The 19,946-nt window shown below is 35.9% G+C and overlaps 1 protein-coding gene and 1 pseudogene across 1 annotated transcript; one reads left to right on the top strand and one right to left on the bottom strand.

The window, feature by feature from the left end:
* Positions 1-13,075: 13,075 nt before the first annotated feature.
* On the top strand, positions 13,076-17,644 carry LOC147518456 (Aldolase-type TIM barrel family protein). The gene is made up of 9 exons (XM_086590294.1): positions 13,076-13,491; positions 13,590-13,736; positions 13,810-13,875; positions 14,025-14,133; positions 14,769-14,845; positions 16,114-16,191; positions 16,408-16,485; positions 17,156-17,215; positions 17,298-17,644. The coding sequence occupies exons 1-9, from the start codon at positions 13,324-13,326 to the stop codon at positions 17,430-17,432; spliced, it is 918 nt and encodes a 305-aa protein (XP_086446420.1). The 5' UTR covers positions 13,076-13,323; the 3' UTR covers positions 17,433-17,644.
* Positions 17,575-19,215, bottom strand: LOC147518455 (putative pentatricopeptide repeat-containing protein At3g15930 pseudogene; annotated as a pseudogene).
* Between the last annotated feature and the right edge of the window lie 731 nt (positions 19,216-19,946).

The raw sequence follows: 19,946 nt of genomic DNA, 5'->3' as shown, positions 1-19,946 counted from the left end.
TCTTCTTCGCCATTTCACTATGTGTCCCCTTGGACCTATCGAGCTGTTGTTCAATACCCCCATAGTGTTGGAAATCAACAATATCATCGAAATAGCTCAGATCTACCAATCTTTCGTCAGAATATTCATGAAAGAAGAAACAAAGGTTGTTCTCCACTTCCTTGTCCAATTCAATGTTGGTAGTGTACTCGCATTTTCTGTTAGACACAAAATAACTCGTGTTAGTCAACAGTTTACTCGTAGTACACTTTTCAATACTTATGTTTTGGCTTACCTCGAAATTTGTTCGGTACTTTAAACTCGGCCGGATTCCACTTCCTCGCAAGCGTACAAATCTATCCCATCCGGTGTATACTTTTGGGAACCCTTTAAAAGTTCTGTTTGAATCCTTGAATTCAACTTCAAATTTTATGTACCCTTTTCGTCGATTATGGCTTTTCGGTCGTATCAACGCCAAGATTTCTTGAGCCCCAAACCTTCGTTATATTCATTTTGTAAACAAGCGCTCTCGTAAAGATTAACCCGAGCGACGATTCGGCGGTTGTCCCGGTGCAATTTGCCACCACTCCAATAATTGCGCAATTTCTTTGTTCAACGGAATTGTATTCCTGCAATTTAATTGTGTGTAAGCCATTACTACTTCATCTTCTTCAACTTTCGTTTCAAATTCGTACACTTCTTCCATCTCAAATTTCTCGAGTCCTAGTATTTTTCAGATTTCCTTAAAGCGATCATCGACGCGGTTTCGTGTAGTCAGCCAGATCATCACCTTCTTTCCACCTCACCAAGTCTCCGATCGTCATCGAGTTTTTTTCTTCTCGATTATCTTTCATCCGTGTAATATAGTCGTTTCTACCTGCACACAAATAAAAAAAAAAAAAAAGGTCAGATAGCTCAAAAACCGGATGCAATAGCTCCACAAGGGTGAACCGGGTCAGATCAAGGCAACACAGGTACGGTGCCCCTCCTTGGCTGGCACGACACCTTATCATGGTTTGTATTTCAGTTCCGGATGCACCTGGCCATATTAATAAAGAGCAGGTACGGTGCCCTTTATTAACTAGCGCTGCACCGTATCATATTGGTTAATATGAGTTTGAATGTGAGCGCCATCTTCAGTGCCAAAACAAATCAGTATGGCCACCTCACCATCTTCTCCAATCTTCAGAGGGTCTACAAACAAACCAAAGTTAATATGTTTGTCGCCACCTATGTTGACCCTTACAAGCCAAGGTAAGGTCGTTTTCTCTATCTTTTTCGCATGCTCGCTGCTGATGGTAACGACCCACGAAAATCAGCACCGCCATGCATTTTTTCCACACCTGGTTTCTCCGAGTCAGCGAGAGAAATCTACCTCATACCACCCGAGCTCCCCACCTAGACAGGTTGAATCTTCATGGGCCAAGGGGTGTTTGGTGATATCTCCTACTCCCGCATGCTTGATGAGTGAGGTGTTGGGGAGTACGCTTTGTCGCACCCTCTACCGCTTTTTTACGCGGAAACGTAGCGTGGAACGGATTGCTATGGCGACTGAAGGTCAAGCTAAGGTTTTCTCCACTTTCAAGGGCAGGATGTTCTAGAGCCCCAAGTGTGAGTCATCAAGAGCCTACCGTGTCAAAACGAGATATATGCGAAGAGCTGATGGTGAGAGAGCGTACCTGATTGCGACGGAACACAGCGTTCTAGAGCGGCAGTAATACGGAAGAAGACGAGCTTTATGCGACTTCAAAACTTCTCTTGCCTACGGCTGTTCTGTTGGATGAGCTTACAATGTTTTTTCTGGATTGGGATATGCGGCCCCAACACTTATATAGGATTACGAGCGGGTTTTCCAGTGCTGGTGGGATTCTTCTTCAACTCCAACTTTATCTACACTCTCAATTCTTATCTCATCCGAACACTTTGAGTCCAATTCATATTTAACTACCTTTTATTATTATTATTACTAAACTGCCCCTACGTTTAATTTTCAACGGTATAATCCAAATATCACTATTCCGTTGGCACGCATCGTCGAATTCAAATTTCGTATTATTACGTGACGCGTTCGGTACAGTTTTCGCCAATCGATTTTTTTTTTTTTTTTTTGCAATTTTATTTCTGTGCATATTTTATTTTTTTCTGTGCATTTTCGGCCATCTTTTATTTAACTACATTGCGTCCCGTATACGTTAGTTTGACATTATTTCGTTACCGCTAATTCACGATTTTTTTTTTCGACAGTCAATTTTCCAATTATTTCTTTTCGCACGACACTTCGTTATACATTCTGCTCATTTTTCTTTCTTCTTTGCCATATGAACTTTGTTCGCATGCCAAAGAGGGGGCGGTGTTTCGACCCCCACCTACGTGGCAAACGTCCATTGGTAGGAGTCTCCACTTTATTCGTTTAATCGACAGGGCTAAAGCTCAATTCGCAATATCATGGATCAATGTACAGGCCCATTAACTCATGTAGCTAAGGCTGAACCTTAGCCACATGGCTTGCCACTAATGTACGTTGATTTATGTCCAGATTCGTTTCTTTTCAAAGAGATAATTATCAGTTGAAAGTTATAGTATATCACAATTACTCAAGCTACAAGATTACTTGAGCTACAAGGACTCTCTACTCTACCTATATAAATACCAAACTATTTTTCATTCAGAACTACGTTCTTGAGACTTGATCCCACTAATAATTTGGGTACGTAGGCAACCGCAAGGTACAGTCTCATCATTCCCCCGATCACCATCATTTTTCTAATTACTTTTCTACGTTCTTCGTCTTTTTCATCAACACTTGGTGTTTTGATCATATTTGGTCGAAACAAGGTGCAAAGTGCACGGTGAAAGAGTGAAGAGGCATTATAAGCGTGATCCATTGTGCATAATCACTCTGCTATGCCTAAATGATTATAGAAATATTTTGTCAGGCGGCAACAATTTGATTATAGAAACATCCATAATACAGACTGGTGTACTGGGAAAAATGGTAGTGCTCTTCCTAAAAAAAAAATTGTTGGACTCATATTAAAAACTTTAATATTACTTCAACTAAAGATGAGACATTCCATGATTGGTAATTTCAAGTATGCACATGCAGCTTAGGGCATAACTTCAATTCCTATTAATCACCATAACAAATTAATCCAAAAGTTTTAAAATTGTAACACCCAAATTAAGCTTAACTACAAACCCAGATCGCTAAATAAGTTGACTAAAGAAATGGGGCTTAGCTAGCTACTTGCTCCTTTCACTGTTATCTCTCTCCTAGAAATGAGAAGTGATTTAGGAATTGATGACTTTTTTTGGATCTGGGCTTCTAAACTAAAAGTAGCCCACTTTGAAATTGAAACTTCGAAGTTCAAACATACAAAAAGTACTGAATGCTTATTTGCGTTCCAACAACCTTTGAATCAATTAAGAACTGTAAAAAAGTTAATTGGCTTCTAAATCATTCATTTAGTTGGTTAATTTAATACTGAACTTTCAGTAAAAAAAAAAAAAAACTTCGGTATCTGACTTTCTTCTACAGATAGATTAGGATTGAACTGCTAACTACTGTTGGGAGGTTACACAGAGAGTACAGATATCTGAAGTGTAAATTCAAGAAAAAGCATGAGGTAAATATTATTTCAGATTGATAACAAAAGACATGATCCATTGTTTTGGCTCCCCTTGAGTGTATAGAGAAACCCTGTAATGAAAATAAATAGAAACTAAAAGTCAATGCAACTGAAAAGCTCTAGAACCATTTCCATAAACAAACATGAAAAACAATTCTCAGATATAAGGAGTGCCATTTACACATAGGCTTAACTACGAGTACCATGTAATACAAATGCAGCAAACCAAGCCAATACACTTTTTGGAACTTCAATTTCTATCAGCTTTCTCGTATTCTCATCTTACAAAGGACTGAAAGTTTGGGCCTAGTGATCAAGAAATTAAACTGTGGCAAAACTATTCACAGTCTGAAATAGCCTAGCAGGTATCAAAAAATACAGATACAAACAAAACCAGGTACAACCCTCCCTTTTTTTTCGTTCTCTTATTCACTCACTCCAGTTTACTATGCAAACCAATAGTATTTTTCAACTAAAAATTCGCACAACGCCGAAAGCAGATCAGAATGTAGATGAGAAACGGGATGCAATAGTCCGAGAGGCAAAAACTTGAATCTGTTTCTTCGCATCTACAGGAAGATAAGACGTAGTTGAGAACATCAAATCAAGGAATACAAAAATAACAATCCGAAAAGATGAGAAGTAGAATAACTAAAGATAGAATGGTTACATGGTTACATTCTAAGAAAATAAAAAGGACTATAAGCTTATAAACCATTCAAATGTAATTTAGTAAAAAAACATACTTTACTAACACGATAACAAACAAAGTCTGATTATTTTTCTCTTCATGATATTTTGAATTTGTTTCTTTTAAGAACAATTACCATCTGATCCCACGATTGCCAGTCTTTTTAAATAGTTCATTTTTAAAAAATTTGGAAAATAAGCTTAAAAGATGACGTATTAGTACTCTAAAGAGATAGAACAAATTTTTTGAGCTAATGCGTCGTGCTCGCACAGTAAATATTTACTGTCCCAAGACCACATCACAAAGTAGCTTGCTAACAACAAAGTGTCACAACATCATTAACGCCATTTTCAAGGTACACATGTTAGCAGCTTCGACTTTAACCTAAATGCACTACAGCCATGTTCTAATAAACCTTAGCCACGTCTAGCTTAAGAATTCCAATGGCAGTGATAACTCTTTCCATTATGACACTCATTATTGTCTAGGTAGATTCCCTTCTCCCTTAACATCATTTTCCCTTCAATTCAAAGCATTTAACCATGACTCCAAACCTAGCTCCAATACCAAATTTTAAGAATCAACCAACCACAGGTATAGGCTTCAAACCCTCAAGAATTTGCATTCAAACCCATTATCAAAAATATAAAAGGAAGCCAAAGATCCAAGGCTCCCATGCTTGAGTTTCACATATAAGAAATAAATTAACAAATCAACGCTTGAGGGGACTGTTGCTAAGAATCATTTATGTATAGAAATCCAAGTACTCAAAAGCCAAAAGATGGGAGTAAAATATAGAATGGAAAATTTAATATATGGTTAAGTCTTGGCAAAATTTAGTGTTTTACTGGGAGCAATCACAATATGATATACTGCAACCTTTCATCAAGGGCAGTTCACTCTTATGTAGCTTGATATAATATTTACTGTGTAGTGTGAGAATAATGAAGTACCATGGCAGATATAATATTTACTGTGTAGTGTGAGAATAATGAAGTACCATGGCAAGGACAACACTTCAAATCAAAACCCAAATATCAAAGACAGAACACACCGTAAATTCAGGGGGCAAAGAGCTTAGAGTGCTTCTAACATTTAGCGTGAATTATTAATGTCAAGTTTGCTAATGGGCTAAAGAATTTACATGATCTGATACAACTAATTGAAGAAAACAAAACTTAAAGCGTAAAACTTTAATTGTCTGAAATTCCAGTTTCCAAAAGAAATGCAAATATAAAAATAGAGATGCAGAAACAAAGTGCAAGGATTTAAAACATGCAATACTCATGGTATGTAGTAAACTATACACATACAAAGAAAGAGCCTAGCACGAAAAGATTGCTTACAACATAAACATGATTGTTGGGAGCAAAAGACACATTGGGGAGAGATGGTGATTGAGGGTACGCAACCTATTGTCACTGACTCATTATAGTCCCCAACCTCAAATGGAGAGGAAGATTAAAGAGATGAGAGGGGACAATGAAATTACGCATAAAATCTTTTGTAACTCACCTAAATGGGTTACCAAATGCAAGATGCTAGAAACCTTATAGATAGGGGATTAGGCCTCAAGTATAAGTGTCCTTACGTCATCACAAATCTAAGTGTTCTTGCAACACCGCACTTACACAGTTACACCCAAATTACAGAAATTGAAAACCATTATTCCTATTTCTGGAAAAACAAAAGATTCATTCCCGCCTTGCTTGATTCATACACACTGTTCTAAAGTTTAAATGTATTGGTAAACCTAGTTTTCATTATTCCAATCATGGAAAAGTTGGAGAGAGAAATCATAGAAAAATTGGAGAGAGAAGGAGAAAAAAATATCGAGGATTCAAATTGAGCTATTTGAAACCACTTGAGAAGTACATAAACTAATGCCTTTTTACGTTAGCAGTGTCGAAGCCCTTACACATACCATCAAATTTCAATCAATATGTGAATCATTAATTTTGTTCCTAATCAATAAGAAGCAATCACAAAAATAGATTAGGTTCCATTAATAAGTATGTAACGATGAACACTGCTAGTATATGAAGTGAGTAAAGAAAACTGAAAGTATAAAATACAGCATAAAGATGTGCAATAGAAAAGTATACCTCTATGAATTTCATGCATAACGTAGATTGAGAGTGTAAATTGATATTATATGGAGTGGCCTTTAATATTATATAATTTTGAGCAACAATCTCTTCATTAATTCGCGGATACAAACATTATTGTCCAATCAGTTATGTATTGCCTTCATAGAAATCTCTATGGCTCTTACTGGTAAGCACGCATTTGTCTCTTACTGTTACTACTTTTCACTGCCGCGTCTTGTTCGGTTCTCAGTGCCACTACATTAACCTTAAACAAAGAGTACAATCCTTACGTTACCTAATTCTAAGAGAAGTAAACAACAAAGAACACTTAAACAACCCAGTAAAACAACAACTCAAGAAAGTTTTGAAGAAGGGGCTCCCATAACTTTTCGTGGTTGGGGATTTAAGACTAAAAATAGTTTTCATACACTGAAGAAAATACAGTTGATAACAATAGTATACAATCAGACTTTTAAGCCATCAACGTGCGTTCAGAGGCCTCCTTCCAACCAGCCTCTGTCCAAGCTCAACCAAAAACATATGAAAATCACCCTTCTTGAAAATAATATCAAAACACTCAGAAATATATATACTCAACACTAAAATCTAAACCAGATTTACAAACCGAAAGATGGGTAACAATAACTGGGGTGGACAGGACATGTAGTGATTTCAGTCATGTCAAATTAGTCAGAGGTTAAGCTCCTACTTCATGAACTATAAAAGAAATGTATAAAAATAAACCACATAAAGTCTCCTAACCCCCACTTAGTACTGAGCTAAATTTGTATCACCAAGAACTACATGTGTTTCTAACTTCATTACATTTCTCTTTATGGAAAAACAGAAACCAACAACACGCTTCAAAGCGCTAAATCTTTAATACCTTAATCAAGCAGATGTATTTTAGAACCATTTGATCTCGCTCATGGGGTGCATATCCTTATAGAGAAAAATAGTTTCAATCTCCTCATTAGTTCATATCAAAACCATCCAACATAACAACAATCACCCAACACAATCCATATAGACCAACCAAATATAAATATCTCGTTGTTCCCTTAAAAACAGTCAACAATTCTTTCCCAACCTTTTCTTTTCTATTATATTAAAACTTTTCTAACATGTCTTAGAAGGATATGTTCATGTAACCAGTAACTTGGCCCACAACCAGTAACCTTCCCCCTAAATGTTCAGTTCTCGACTTAATCGAATAAGCTAAAACCCAAAATTGTTTCGACTCCACAAAATAAGAAAATTTGCAAAAAAACATGTGATAAAAGAACAATTCATTACTCCTAATTTTGTGGTTACTCATGTCAGAATCACAATATATAACTTAGCTTAAAGAACAATCTATCAGCAACTAATTAACGTAAATTTATTTGCCTGTGACTAACAAAATTTTAATAGTACCTCCACTATTTTTTTCATCTATATGGTTTTTGATCTCCTCAACCAATACTTGAAAATCTCAGCCATTCCTTGACTGAGATGACTCCAGGACACATACGTGAAAAAACTAAGCTCATATACATGGAAGACTCCAAGACCAAATTGAAATGAAATTTTTGTCCAAGTTGAAATGAAAGGTATGTCTAAGAACAGTTAACAACACGATAAATAACACAAACTTGCAAGAGATGATTGATTAGTTTGATATTGTGACCATCAATGAGGAAGCCATACACACATATTTAGCTCAAACATTGAGAATTGGCCAAGATGCATTTAAGCTCACTATAGTCACTTAAGTTTCTTCATATATTCTAAGATGTGATGCATACATATACGATATGATGAACCAATAGATAAAGGACTATAAGAAAATCAGATTGTACCAGTGAGTTCTTATTGAACTTCGTTGCATGCGTGCTATCCAATGACGATCAAGCCATAGAATCCATAGTTCCATACTGGAAGCCATCTGACATAATAAACAGTGAAAAGCAAGCAAATCAACATGAAGGGACTAAAAAATTCTAATCCCTAATCAACATATCTAAACAACTACAGGAACCACAATAACCACATCTGTTATTGTTGATTAGATTGAGACCAAAAATTACCTTAATGTTAATCAAATATTCAATCAACCCTAAGAGTAGTCATGGTTGTTAATAAATTCAAACTACCATATATATAGCAGGCAGTGACATAAGAATAAGTAAAAAGGTTGCAAAAAAAAAACAACTTTAGTAGCACTGAAGCTTGAAGTAAAATTAACACCAATTGCAATATTACTAACCACCAAATAGATGCAGGACCTGAAAAGGAGTTACGAAAAAAGCATCCTACACAGAGTTGCAAAAATAATAACCAACAAAACAAACAATATTACCAATATCAAAAGCGGTTAGGACTTAGGAGAGTGCTTACCTCTGTATATCAATTGTCACGCATTTAAAGAGAGGCGCTGGAAAGAGTGGGTCATGTAAGGTGTAATTTTCTCCATTGCAACGATTGAACTTGGTTCCATGTACTGCGTAGTATACAATCCAATTAAGTTTTTGCATCAGAAAACTTTACAGCAACATAGGAATTACTTTAACATGTCTAGTTAGGAGAAAACATGATGGAGGGAAGAGAAATAGAATCCTAAATAGACACTACCAGCAAAGACAATTTTCTTTTATGTACTTTCTTAATTCTATAGTTAACCATTGAATTCTATAAAAAACTAAGACATGGACCTGGATTTCAGTGGTACTCGATCGTTCGATCTCGATAGCAACTATAATTTGCATTAAGAAGCCAATAACAAACTTAAGGGAAAATAAATGCACCGGAATGCAACAATTGCAACAACAACACAAATAAAAGCACAATAAAATAAATTAAAATAAAACAGTAAAAATCGAATCAAATCAAACACTAAGAAAATGTTCAAAAATTGCAAATGGTCACCTGCTTGCTTATGTTTCCCCCTCTCTCCACATGCACTGTTAAGTAAAAAATATCAAATCAACCAAAGGAAATACCACATATAAATTAGGGAGGAAACAAACCAACACCAATAAGAATTGAACTAACCTCTTGTGGTACGACATCATATCATTGGCAATGAATAAAAAAAACCCACAGAACCAAGCAGATTTATGTTTACCAAAGGAAGTGGTAAATGAACCTAAATGAAATTTGAATCAAAATTCAGACCTTCTCCCAAGAATCTGCTGTTCAAGTACCCGGATATCATTATTAGGATGCAGTCCAAGAACTACCATGCTCTCAAACAGCCTCGAAGGATCTTTTACATATATGTTACCCTGCAGAACATAGATAATCAGAGCTGACAGTCACACTAAGACTAAATAAGAAACACAAAGGTAAATGAATTTTACGTTTTGCAACAAATGAACTCTCTGGAAGGCACCTTTGCATATTCATTTTTCCGACTAAAGTGCTACTCTTTTTAAGAGATTGATAAACAATATTGCCATCAAATTTGTCGGGAGTTTCCATAAAGAAGATTCACACTTTGATATTTAAGTTCCGATTTCATTAACACAAACGATTATCAATGATTGATTATGCTGTACTACAGAGTGTAATAAGTGAAAATTTAAGCGTAATTCACGTCAACTACTTGATCAGAAGAAGAACAAAGAAAGAGATTAGCATACCATGGCATGCAACTGAAACCTTGCCCACTGACGCTTCAGACTAGTCAAAACTTTGGGATTGTATGCCGCTTTCTTGACTTCGAAAGCAGGAGGTGAGGCGCCTTTTAATGCCCATGTGAACTGGCATTGAAATTTCTGAAATTGGCTATTGTCATCTTTAATTGAAAATATAGCGTATGGGGGAATGAGGGTGAGCAGCAGTAGAGCTATCGGCCGCAATGCCTTTCGCAACATCCTCAGTAGTCTGCATAAAATATGGAGCACTCCATGTAGGGCTACCAGAATCTTCACTCTTAGTCATCTCTCTTAACAATTACACCAGATAAAAATTCTGATCCTTCTGAAAAAAGTATGTCAAATAGCCATAAGTTAGTTACTCCCTCATAACTGAAAAACTTGTGATTATCGCCGTAAATCATAAGAAATGAAAAAAAAAAACACACAAATCATACATCAAAGAGATGAAAAATTCACACACACACACATGAAGTTACAGCAAATAATGGATAAGAGGGCATACCTGGATACCTTTAGCTGAGCGAAATAGGAAGAATAAACTGAACATGGAGTCTTCAAAAACTCTACCTTTAAAATTGGGATGTTGTGAGTCTTCAAAAACAAAAATTCCAAATGAAGTTTCACTCAGAGAAAAATATAGAAAGTGAGAACCGCTCTGTACGTATAGATCGTTTGTGCTTGGAAGAGAGAGAGATATAAGAGAAAGTGAGGACCGCTATGTACGTATTAAATCATAAGTGACAAAAAAAAAAAAAAAAAAAAAAACTAAACTCTACTACCTGAGTTAGTGAAAGTGCACGACCTCAATTGTTTTCTCTTCCAAAAGAACCCCACGTTATGCTAGGTTGGCAATGCGGGGGTAGGTGGCTAACCCCAGGATATATTGTTGGCCGGTTCCAGTACTACTAAATTTCTGTCATGGCATTTCCTTTTACTAAGATCTTAATCATCTAAGACACGGTACAACAGTTGTACTTCAATGATTCCCATGAATCTAAAAGTATAAAACAATCATTGAAGACAGAGTGATCATATAGCATATTTGCTCAATCTATTCTTTACATTGTTGACATATATAAGCGAGGGGGAAAGGAATCATGAAACAATTTGTAAACATATGAAGGATGTAGGGAAAAAGAATCTCCAAAAAAATGAACAATCATTTATAGCAATATATGGGGATATAATGATGAGGGAAAAACATAGCTCACTATGAAGCGTATGTAAGGGGGGTGACTTTGGTTTTGCAAAAGCGTATGTTAAAGTTGCCATGACATTTTCTCGAATATAATTAATAGGTAAAAATTTATATGCCACACAATTAAAAATAACAATGGAAATCAAATAAATTAATTGGGTTCAAAAAGCGTGCCTGACAATGTTTTGTTTCTACAAAGGAGCTCTCAAAATTTTGACAACGTAAATCCAAAACAAATCAATTTTGAACCAAGATTTCATCCTGAGAAATCTGCATATCAGAAACCATCGATCAATAAAATTGTTAGAAACTATAATAAATTCAGATGATTCAATGAAGGCATCCTGTACATTAAGAACCCTGTAATTTCCATGTAAACTAGAGCACAACGCATGTGATGAATATTAAAAATGGGATTATAGATAATAGAGTCATTTGTCCTTCTCTGATTGTCAATTAAAGTTGCAACAATCTAAGTTGTCACTACTTACTCATTTTTCTTTCTTAATCATCTACTGATTCAGTCTTCGCATGGGCAGTATACCCTTAAATTTGTTTAGGAAATGAAAAAGACAAAGAAGTTAAACTGAATATTGATAAGGTGAGAAAATTTGTACTTTGTACTTGGTCATCGGCAATGTATTGATAGGTTCTTCTTTAATAGTGATTATCCCCTCCGATTCTGTTCTTGTTGAGCATTCTGCATCGTTTATCGACCTCTGCTAATAAGAAAACCAAACCTTTATGAGAACGAATTCAAAGCACAACAAAACTAATACCAAAAAACCAATATATTAGAATAGAACAATAAATTATTCAAGTTAAGAAGTTGGGGAAGGAACTAATAGAAATTAATTACGAACAACCTAATCTCATAGTGTTTAGTTATTGGCTAAGATGCATTTAAGAATGGTAATCTTAAATAAACCAAAACAATAATAATATAGGAATACCACGAATGTGGGGAAAAAAATCTAAACTTTTCCATGGTTATTGGCGAACCAAATGCGACTTATATTACCTCTGCAATGGTATTGGCAAAGGCAATGCATCCAAATTGTGAGAGGGTAAAAGAGAAAGGAATAATGTACAACGCAGTTTCCGCAGAGAAAGTTAAGTTTCAACAGAGAAAGTTAGAGATTGGGGATCTACAGAGGGGATAAGCCTAAGAATTGAATGGAGAAGACGAATTGCTTCTTTTTTTTAGTCTTTGTAAATGGAAAAGAAGCCCGAAACGGTGTTCTGTTTCCTGTTTCCTGAGATAGTTCTTTTTATTTCTTCGAGGTGCTGGAAATGTGAAAATGAAAACAGGGTTTAAATTTATGTTTAGTTGGATTTGAACTTTCCTACTCAACTGCTTTTAATTGGGAATATCAGAAACGGAGAATTGGAAAGAATTGAAGAAACTGGATGGAAATTGTGATCTGGGAAAATGAAAACAGGGTTTAAATTTATGTTTCGTTGGTTGATAAAGTGTTTGGGAATATCAGGAAACGGAGAAAACTAACTAACAGTTTACTTTTTTTTAATTGGGAAACCGCGAAACAGTGTTCTGTTTATGAAAACGTCGAGTTTTATAGCTTTGGAAATATTTTAAATTACCGATTTATCCTTCGAACGTGAAGTGCAGAAAATTTTGTGGGTGAAACTTTTGGGTACCCTTTTGAACCAAAACATTAGGTTAAAACCGAGAATACGGAGACTAATAAACGGCGGCTAGTTTTCCCATTATATATAAGATAAAGAACGTCTCTACAAAAATTGAACTCGTTTGATATTTTGTGAAAATGTTACAATTGTTCGGCCTTGTCATGTTACCAAAATCCATATACCCTCTAAAGGTATATGACAAAAAGAGGAAAAAACAAGAGAGGTAATTGTTGTCTAAGAGAATAGTTGAAGAAAATGATGTTTGGATTTATGGATAGTGAAGTCATTGCATTTTATTTTGTTGGTCTCTCTCAATGTAAATTCCTCAATATATCTATCTATCGGTATCTCGAGATTATGAACCTACTAAAAACAAAAGGGCTTTCCCTATAAAACCCAACTATTGGAGATCGAGAGCATCAGTCGAATTCACAATATAATAATAATGGCTGTAGCTCTAAAACCAACTTGCTTTCTGCCCTCATCCAACAGGAATTTCAACAACTCACTCCCAAGAACTCTGTCTCTAGTTCCCGTCATGGCTTCTCTTTCCGTTACTACTCCAGTTGTTGGCCTTTCTCAAACTTTCACTACATTGAGACAACAAGGCAAAGTATGCACATCCTTTCTCCTTCAATGTCATTTTTTTATTCAATGTGTATTTCTATCACTAATTATTTCCCCATTGTTATCCACTTTTTGATTCAACAGGTTGCATTTATTCCTTATATTACAGCTGGGGATCCCGATCTAAAGACAACAGCAGAAGCACTCAAAGTGTTGGACTCATGTGGTTCTGATATAATTGAACTAGGAGTGCCATACTCTGATCCTTTGGCAGACGGTCCAGTTATTCAGGTTTTATTTTTTTATTTTTTTTTCCTTTTATGTTATCATTTGTAAGATTTTAAAAAAAAAAATTGTTTACTAGGCTGCTGCAACGCGTGCTTTAGCGAAAGGGACCAATCTTAATGCAATATTTTCCATGTTAAAAGAGGTAAGTACATACGTTTGTATTCCAAAGGGTTTTAATGTGTTTGGTTTCACTTTAGTAATTCTTGATATGTCCATTAAACTTCTATTCAACGAGTATGACTGCTTTGCTGTGATGTTCTAATATGGTGATTACTCAAATTTTTTATGTAGATCATCCCACAAATGTCTTGTCCAATAGCATTGTTCACATATTACAACCCAATTCTTAAGCGTGGCATTGGCAACTTCATGGCTACCATAAAAGATGTTGGTGTACACGGTAAAATTCTGCTCACATTTTATATTTTCTCGGTAAATCTGCTCATACTCTGATGAATTTTTACTGTACATGCTTCCGTGCTGGACCATCCTTGGTTTTGTGGCATTTTCACGGTGTTATTTGATATTTTCTTTACTAAAGATATTTTATTACTAATTAACGAAATTCATATTTCCAAAATTTCATCTGTTGTTTGTGCTTCTAGTCTTTACAGAAGTGTTTGTTCATTGATTATATTGTTTTGCAATATATCCTTTAAAAGAACTCAATTTTGAAAACCGTAAAAGATTTCGTATGTGATGAAAGCAGAAGTCAACATGCACCGGCCTGTTGGGTGGTTAATTACAAATTAATGATGTTCGTCGTTTATAATTTTCAGATTCAGATGGCTCTGTTTTACTTCTCTGACAAACTTACTGCAGTTCATTCTGTAAAATGGCTTTAGAGATTACATGCCTATTCTATCTCTTTTAACTTACTTGTTGAAGTCTAGAAAACACGTCTGTAAAAAACCTTAGATAGATAAATACGTAAATTAAATAGTTAAAGTTTCCCTTGATCAATAGATACTTTTCTTATATCACCTTTATTCTCCTGGTTTGCTATATAATGTTGTGATCAAATACTCTTTTCAGGACTTGTGGTACCAGATGTTCCTTTGGAGGAAACTGAAATCTTGAGAAAAGAAGCCCTCAAGAATGAAATTGAGTTGGTAGGTTCTCTCATATGTACAAGACTCTCCTCCTCTTTTCCTCCCTCCCCCTCTCCTTGTTCTCTATGTTTGATTTGTTAGTTGTTACTACATATTCTTATTTAAACTGTACATATTATTATTTAAACTGTACATATTCTTTGTATTAAGTACAAAATTAAAATCTTCGAGCTTAGTTGTCACATTAACTCTCTTGGCTGAGCTGATCCGAGGCATTGCTATTTGTGCTTTAGGTTTACATTTTAACTGTCAACTCAAAAGCTTCAGATCAAGAAGTTAGATTTCGTATTGTACATTGCCTGAGATTTAGATTTTGAACATATAGATATGCTTATGTGCTAATGCAACCCCCAGTTTTAAGTCCAACAATAAGGTCCCTTGAGAGCAAAAGTACCTTTAAAATAAAAATAGTATAACCATATAAGCATACATATTCATATTTCCGTTTTTCTTCTATAAAACTGTGTATACAGTTAGTGTTTATTGTAGTTGAAAATACTTACTGTTTGTAATTGCATGGAAGATAGAACAAATTGCAATATGTAGTTTTGATTTGCACACGACATACTGAAAATATATATAGTTCTTCCATGTTTAACAAGATTAGAAACATGGGTAGAAGCAAACCCCTTGAAGAGTTAAAGTCGTGCAACCTTTGATGTAAAGAAGTGGTGTGTTAGAAATATATGTCAATTAAAATACTAGTAGGTTACAAAATGCACACAAGTCTGAGAGCTTATTAACATTTCTTACTGTATGATCCATGTGCTTAAAATATTCCTTGGAATAACTTATGGAAAAGCTAGAAATAATGGTAATAGGGACTTGATGGCTGATCAAGGAATAGGCTACATCTGTATGGTGAATAGTAGAAAACAGATAGCACACTGTTTCACATCAGAGTTTGCACAGTTTAATATATCAAGGGCATCGACTCTTAGCATTTTTCTGTGTCTCATATAAACTGAAAGAAATACATCTGTATATGTTTATTTTTAATTTTTTATAAATGTTGAGTGACAATTGTCAAAATTAATAATAAAAATAAACAGTATCTGAGGAGAAAAAAAAATGAGTATAAGACACTTAACTATAATGAAGTTAATTGGGAGGGACCGTACGTAATCCACGGCGTTAGGAATGTGTAGTTTACATCATTACATCCAAAACTACATGCAGGTGAGCATTTGTTAAATATGACATGCTCTTGTTCAATGGTTAAGTTAGTGGAATGACATTCTAAGCGTATTCTTGTTGCTTGGTTGAAGGTATTGCTCACAACACCCACCACTCCAACAGATCGAATGAAAGCCATTGTTGAAGCTTCAGAAGGATTTGTTTATCTTGTGAGTTCCTTTCTCCCCAAGAACAGTCGTTTATGTCCCTTGATTCTGTTCGTGTGTAGTTTGCATAGTTTTATGAATTTGAAATACTACAGCACGTTGCGAACTTGCTATTAAATTTTTGAGAAACAGTGAATTCCTATTTAGATTTGGCTTTGTCAAAATAAATATTAACTCCTAAGTCCCAACCCTTATTTATGTATTGCTACTTCCGAGCAGGTCAGTTCCATTGGAGTTACTGGTACCCGCTCATCTGTGAGTGTACGTGTTCAATCTCTTCTTCAGGAAATCAAGGAGGTTTGTTCATAACTCTACTTTGTGTACTTCTTAGCTTATGCTTCTTTAAAATTGAAAGTCAGCTCCAGCCAGTACATGTAATGGTAATTAGTCAAACTATGTAAGTAACAATTGACGAAGTTTCTAAAATGTGTATGGCCGCCATGCTGTAGTAGCAAGGATATAATAGAATTTATTGACAACTATGTAGTTAAGAATCCGTGAGTTAAGCGGTATGAGTCTATGACACGCTTAAGAGGTTGCAATCCCATTGGACTTGGTCATTTAGGAACATCCAACTGTTTGTTTGGTAAAAGTCAGGTCTGTCAGTTAGCTTCAGGAGATATTTGCATGGTCAAGATCATTGACGGTGCAATACGCCAATACCCACCTAGGACATGACTCATTCTTTAATGTTCCGGACTGATTGTTTGAATATTTGATGGCTGTTACCGGAATCAGTATCTGTTCCATTATATTAGTTAGAGTTCTAAAGGACATCTCCCAATGGTCTATAGATATGTATTGAAGTGATACAAGGCCGAAAGTAACTAAGGCCTTATCCTCTTTTCTCTCTTTCTTCTCCAAACTTTCTTCTCCATTAACATTAACAACTTTCTCTTCAAACTTTACTATATCAGTCCACACCATTTCCTCCTCATAACTGATGCTTTCTTTGGATTTATAATAGGCTTCAAATAAACCAGTGGCAGTAGGCTTTGGTATATCGGCACCAGATCATGTGAAACAGGTTAGTCATTATGAGGACTGCAAACAGGCTAGTCATGTGAAGGTCGTGATTTCTATTTACCTTTCAAACTTGTCTAATACAGCTCGTAGGATGGGGAGCTGATGGTGTAATTGTTGGTAGTGCGATGGTGAAGCTGCTCGGTGATGCAAAGAGCCCCGAGGAAGGTCTTCAGGAGCTGGAAGCCTTTACGAGGTCCCTTAAGGCTGCACTTCCTTGAGTACAATTTTGTATGATAATTCTGTAGTGTTTAATATGTATGACAACAAAGAGATACAAACGATTCATAACTTTAGGAGTGTAAGGTAGACGGTGTATTCGAATCATTGCAAATTCAAAATTGTTTCAAAGCTTTGAATAACTTATTGGTTTATTCCAATATAAAATTGTGTTTGGATCTTTTCTAACACTGAATAAATCTCCTTATGTTGAGGATGTGATTTATCACCAACTAGAAATTCATGAACCATGCCGTTCACCTCGATTGAGCTGCACCCAGGCACTTTCTCAGATACAATTTCCTTGAGTTCTTTCCTCAGCTTCACTGCCCCTTCCCAATTACTGGCTTCCACATATATGTTAGATAGCATAACTCGGATCCATGGATCTGAAGAATCGAGTTCAAGCATCTTTTCTGCGACGAGTTCACTTAGTTTCACATCCCTGTGGACTCTACATGCGCTCAGTAAAGCCCCCCACACAACTACATTAGGCTCCATGGGCATATCCATTATAAGATCATATGCTTCTCTCAAACAACCCATTCTGCATAGAAGATCGATCATGCATCCATAGTGTTCAATTTTGTGTCTCAAGTTGTAAATCCCCATTGACTCAAAGTACATTTTCCCTTGATCTAGCAATCCTGCATGAGCGCATGCATTGAGGACGCCAACAAACGTAACATCGTCTGGTTGTACTCCTGCTTCTTGCATCTTCATAAATTGATCTATGACTTGCTTACCATGTCCATGCATAGCTAACCCACAAATGATTGATGTCCAGGAGAAAACATCAACTCTAGGAACCGTCTCAAATACTTGAATTGCCTTGTTAATGCTTCCACACTTGGAGTACATATCGATCAAACTAGGATCTAAAGACCTATCTGAGTTCAACCTGTTCTTCTCTATATAACCATGAATCCAAGTCCCAGTATCCAGTGCCCCAAGACTAGCACAGGCAGAGAGGGTGCTTAACATGGTCATTTTGTTCGGTTCAATGCCGGTTGATTCCATCTCATGGAATAGTACTATCGCTTCCTTACTTTGACCCATTTGAGACAATCCTCCAATCATCGTATTCCATGATACCACATCTTTATCTGGCATCGTCTTGAATAAGTTTTGGGCCTCGCCCAAGTTCTCATGCTTGACACACTGATGAATCATGGTGTTCCAGACTACAACATTTTTGGGAGACACCTCATAAAACAGACGTCGCGCACAATCCAAACTACCAGAGTCACCATACATTCTTAAAAGTGCACTAAACACAAAGTCATCAACCCTAATACCTGCCTTGCTAATAAATCCATGCATTGTCTTTGCAATGTCCAAATTCCCTAACTGTGTACAAGCAGAAACAATAGTTGCTAATGCTACTGAGTCAGGCATTATACCCGCTTCCCTCATTTTCCTAAAAACACCCAAACCTTCTCTTGGACAATTTGCGCAAACATAAGCACGTATCATCGAAGTCCACAAAATCAGTCCAGGTTCACACATTTCATCAAACAACCTACGCCCTCTGCCCACACATCTACACCCAACATAGAAACCAAGTAACACGCTACAAACAAATTGACTACACTCATTTCCAAATTTTACAACATGTGCATGTACTTCTTCCCCTTCAATAATGTTCATTTTGGGTGTTAAAGCTCTAATGAGATACATAAAAGTATGTCCATCGGGTCTAATACTAGAAACAAGTAACTGTTTGTACACTAAAAGAGGTGAACCCAATGAACCCGACTTGTCATCGACTAGTTTTTTTATCATGGTATTCCATATGAAGATTTTGGGTGAAGATATTTGAGTGAAAATCAAATGTGTGTAACTAATTTCCACAAGAGCAGGGGACGTAAGTACGCGACTCGCCATGAACGGGTCGTTTATCGTGCCGGATACAATTAATTGGGCGTGGATTTCTCTTAGTTTTTTAGCGTTTGTGATGGTTTGGAGTAATGAAAGAATGGGTGGTCGTAAAATGGGAGTGAGTTCACCTAGAGCGATCATAATGTTTACACAACTCTATCTTTTGTTTGCAGAAAAATAAACAGAAATAAAATTGCTGCCTACAAAATTGAGGATATTTCTATACAACTCAAATTCTAATTCTGAATTTCAAGATAAAAATTCTGAGGACAGATAGGATTCGTTTGATATAAGTGATCGATTTCTAGGTTTCCCAATAAACCACAGGTAAATGGAGCCGCCTAATAAGGCATCTTCAAATACTAAGAACCATCACTGCATGATTGGGAACAATCTGATCACAATGGTTAGTTTCCTCCAACATCTTATCATTATGTAGCATATTAATTTTCTTCACGGTAAAAACTATGAAAACATATAAATAGTAGAACTGTAAGTTTAGCTTATACTTTAGTGAAAAATATAAGTAAAAGAGAGGTACGGTCTGTTTTATACTAACATTGCATTGCATTTTATTTGCATGAGTAGATATGCATACCCGCGTGATGCGATAGAATACTTCTGCATGATTAGAA

Source organism: Coptis chinensis, chromosome 2 (genome assembly GCF_015680905.1).
Source record: "Coptis chinensis isolate HL-2020 chromosome 2, ASM1568090v1, whole genome shotgun sequence".
Classification (NCBI taxonomy): Eukaryota; Viridiplantae; Streptophyta; class Magnoliopsida; order Ranunculales; family Ranunculaceae; genus Coptis; species Coptis chinensis.
The sequence above is the reverse complement of the archived record's forward strand: the minus strand, read 5'-3'. Positions and strand labels throughout refer to the sequence as shown.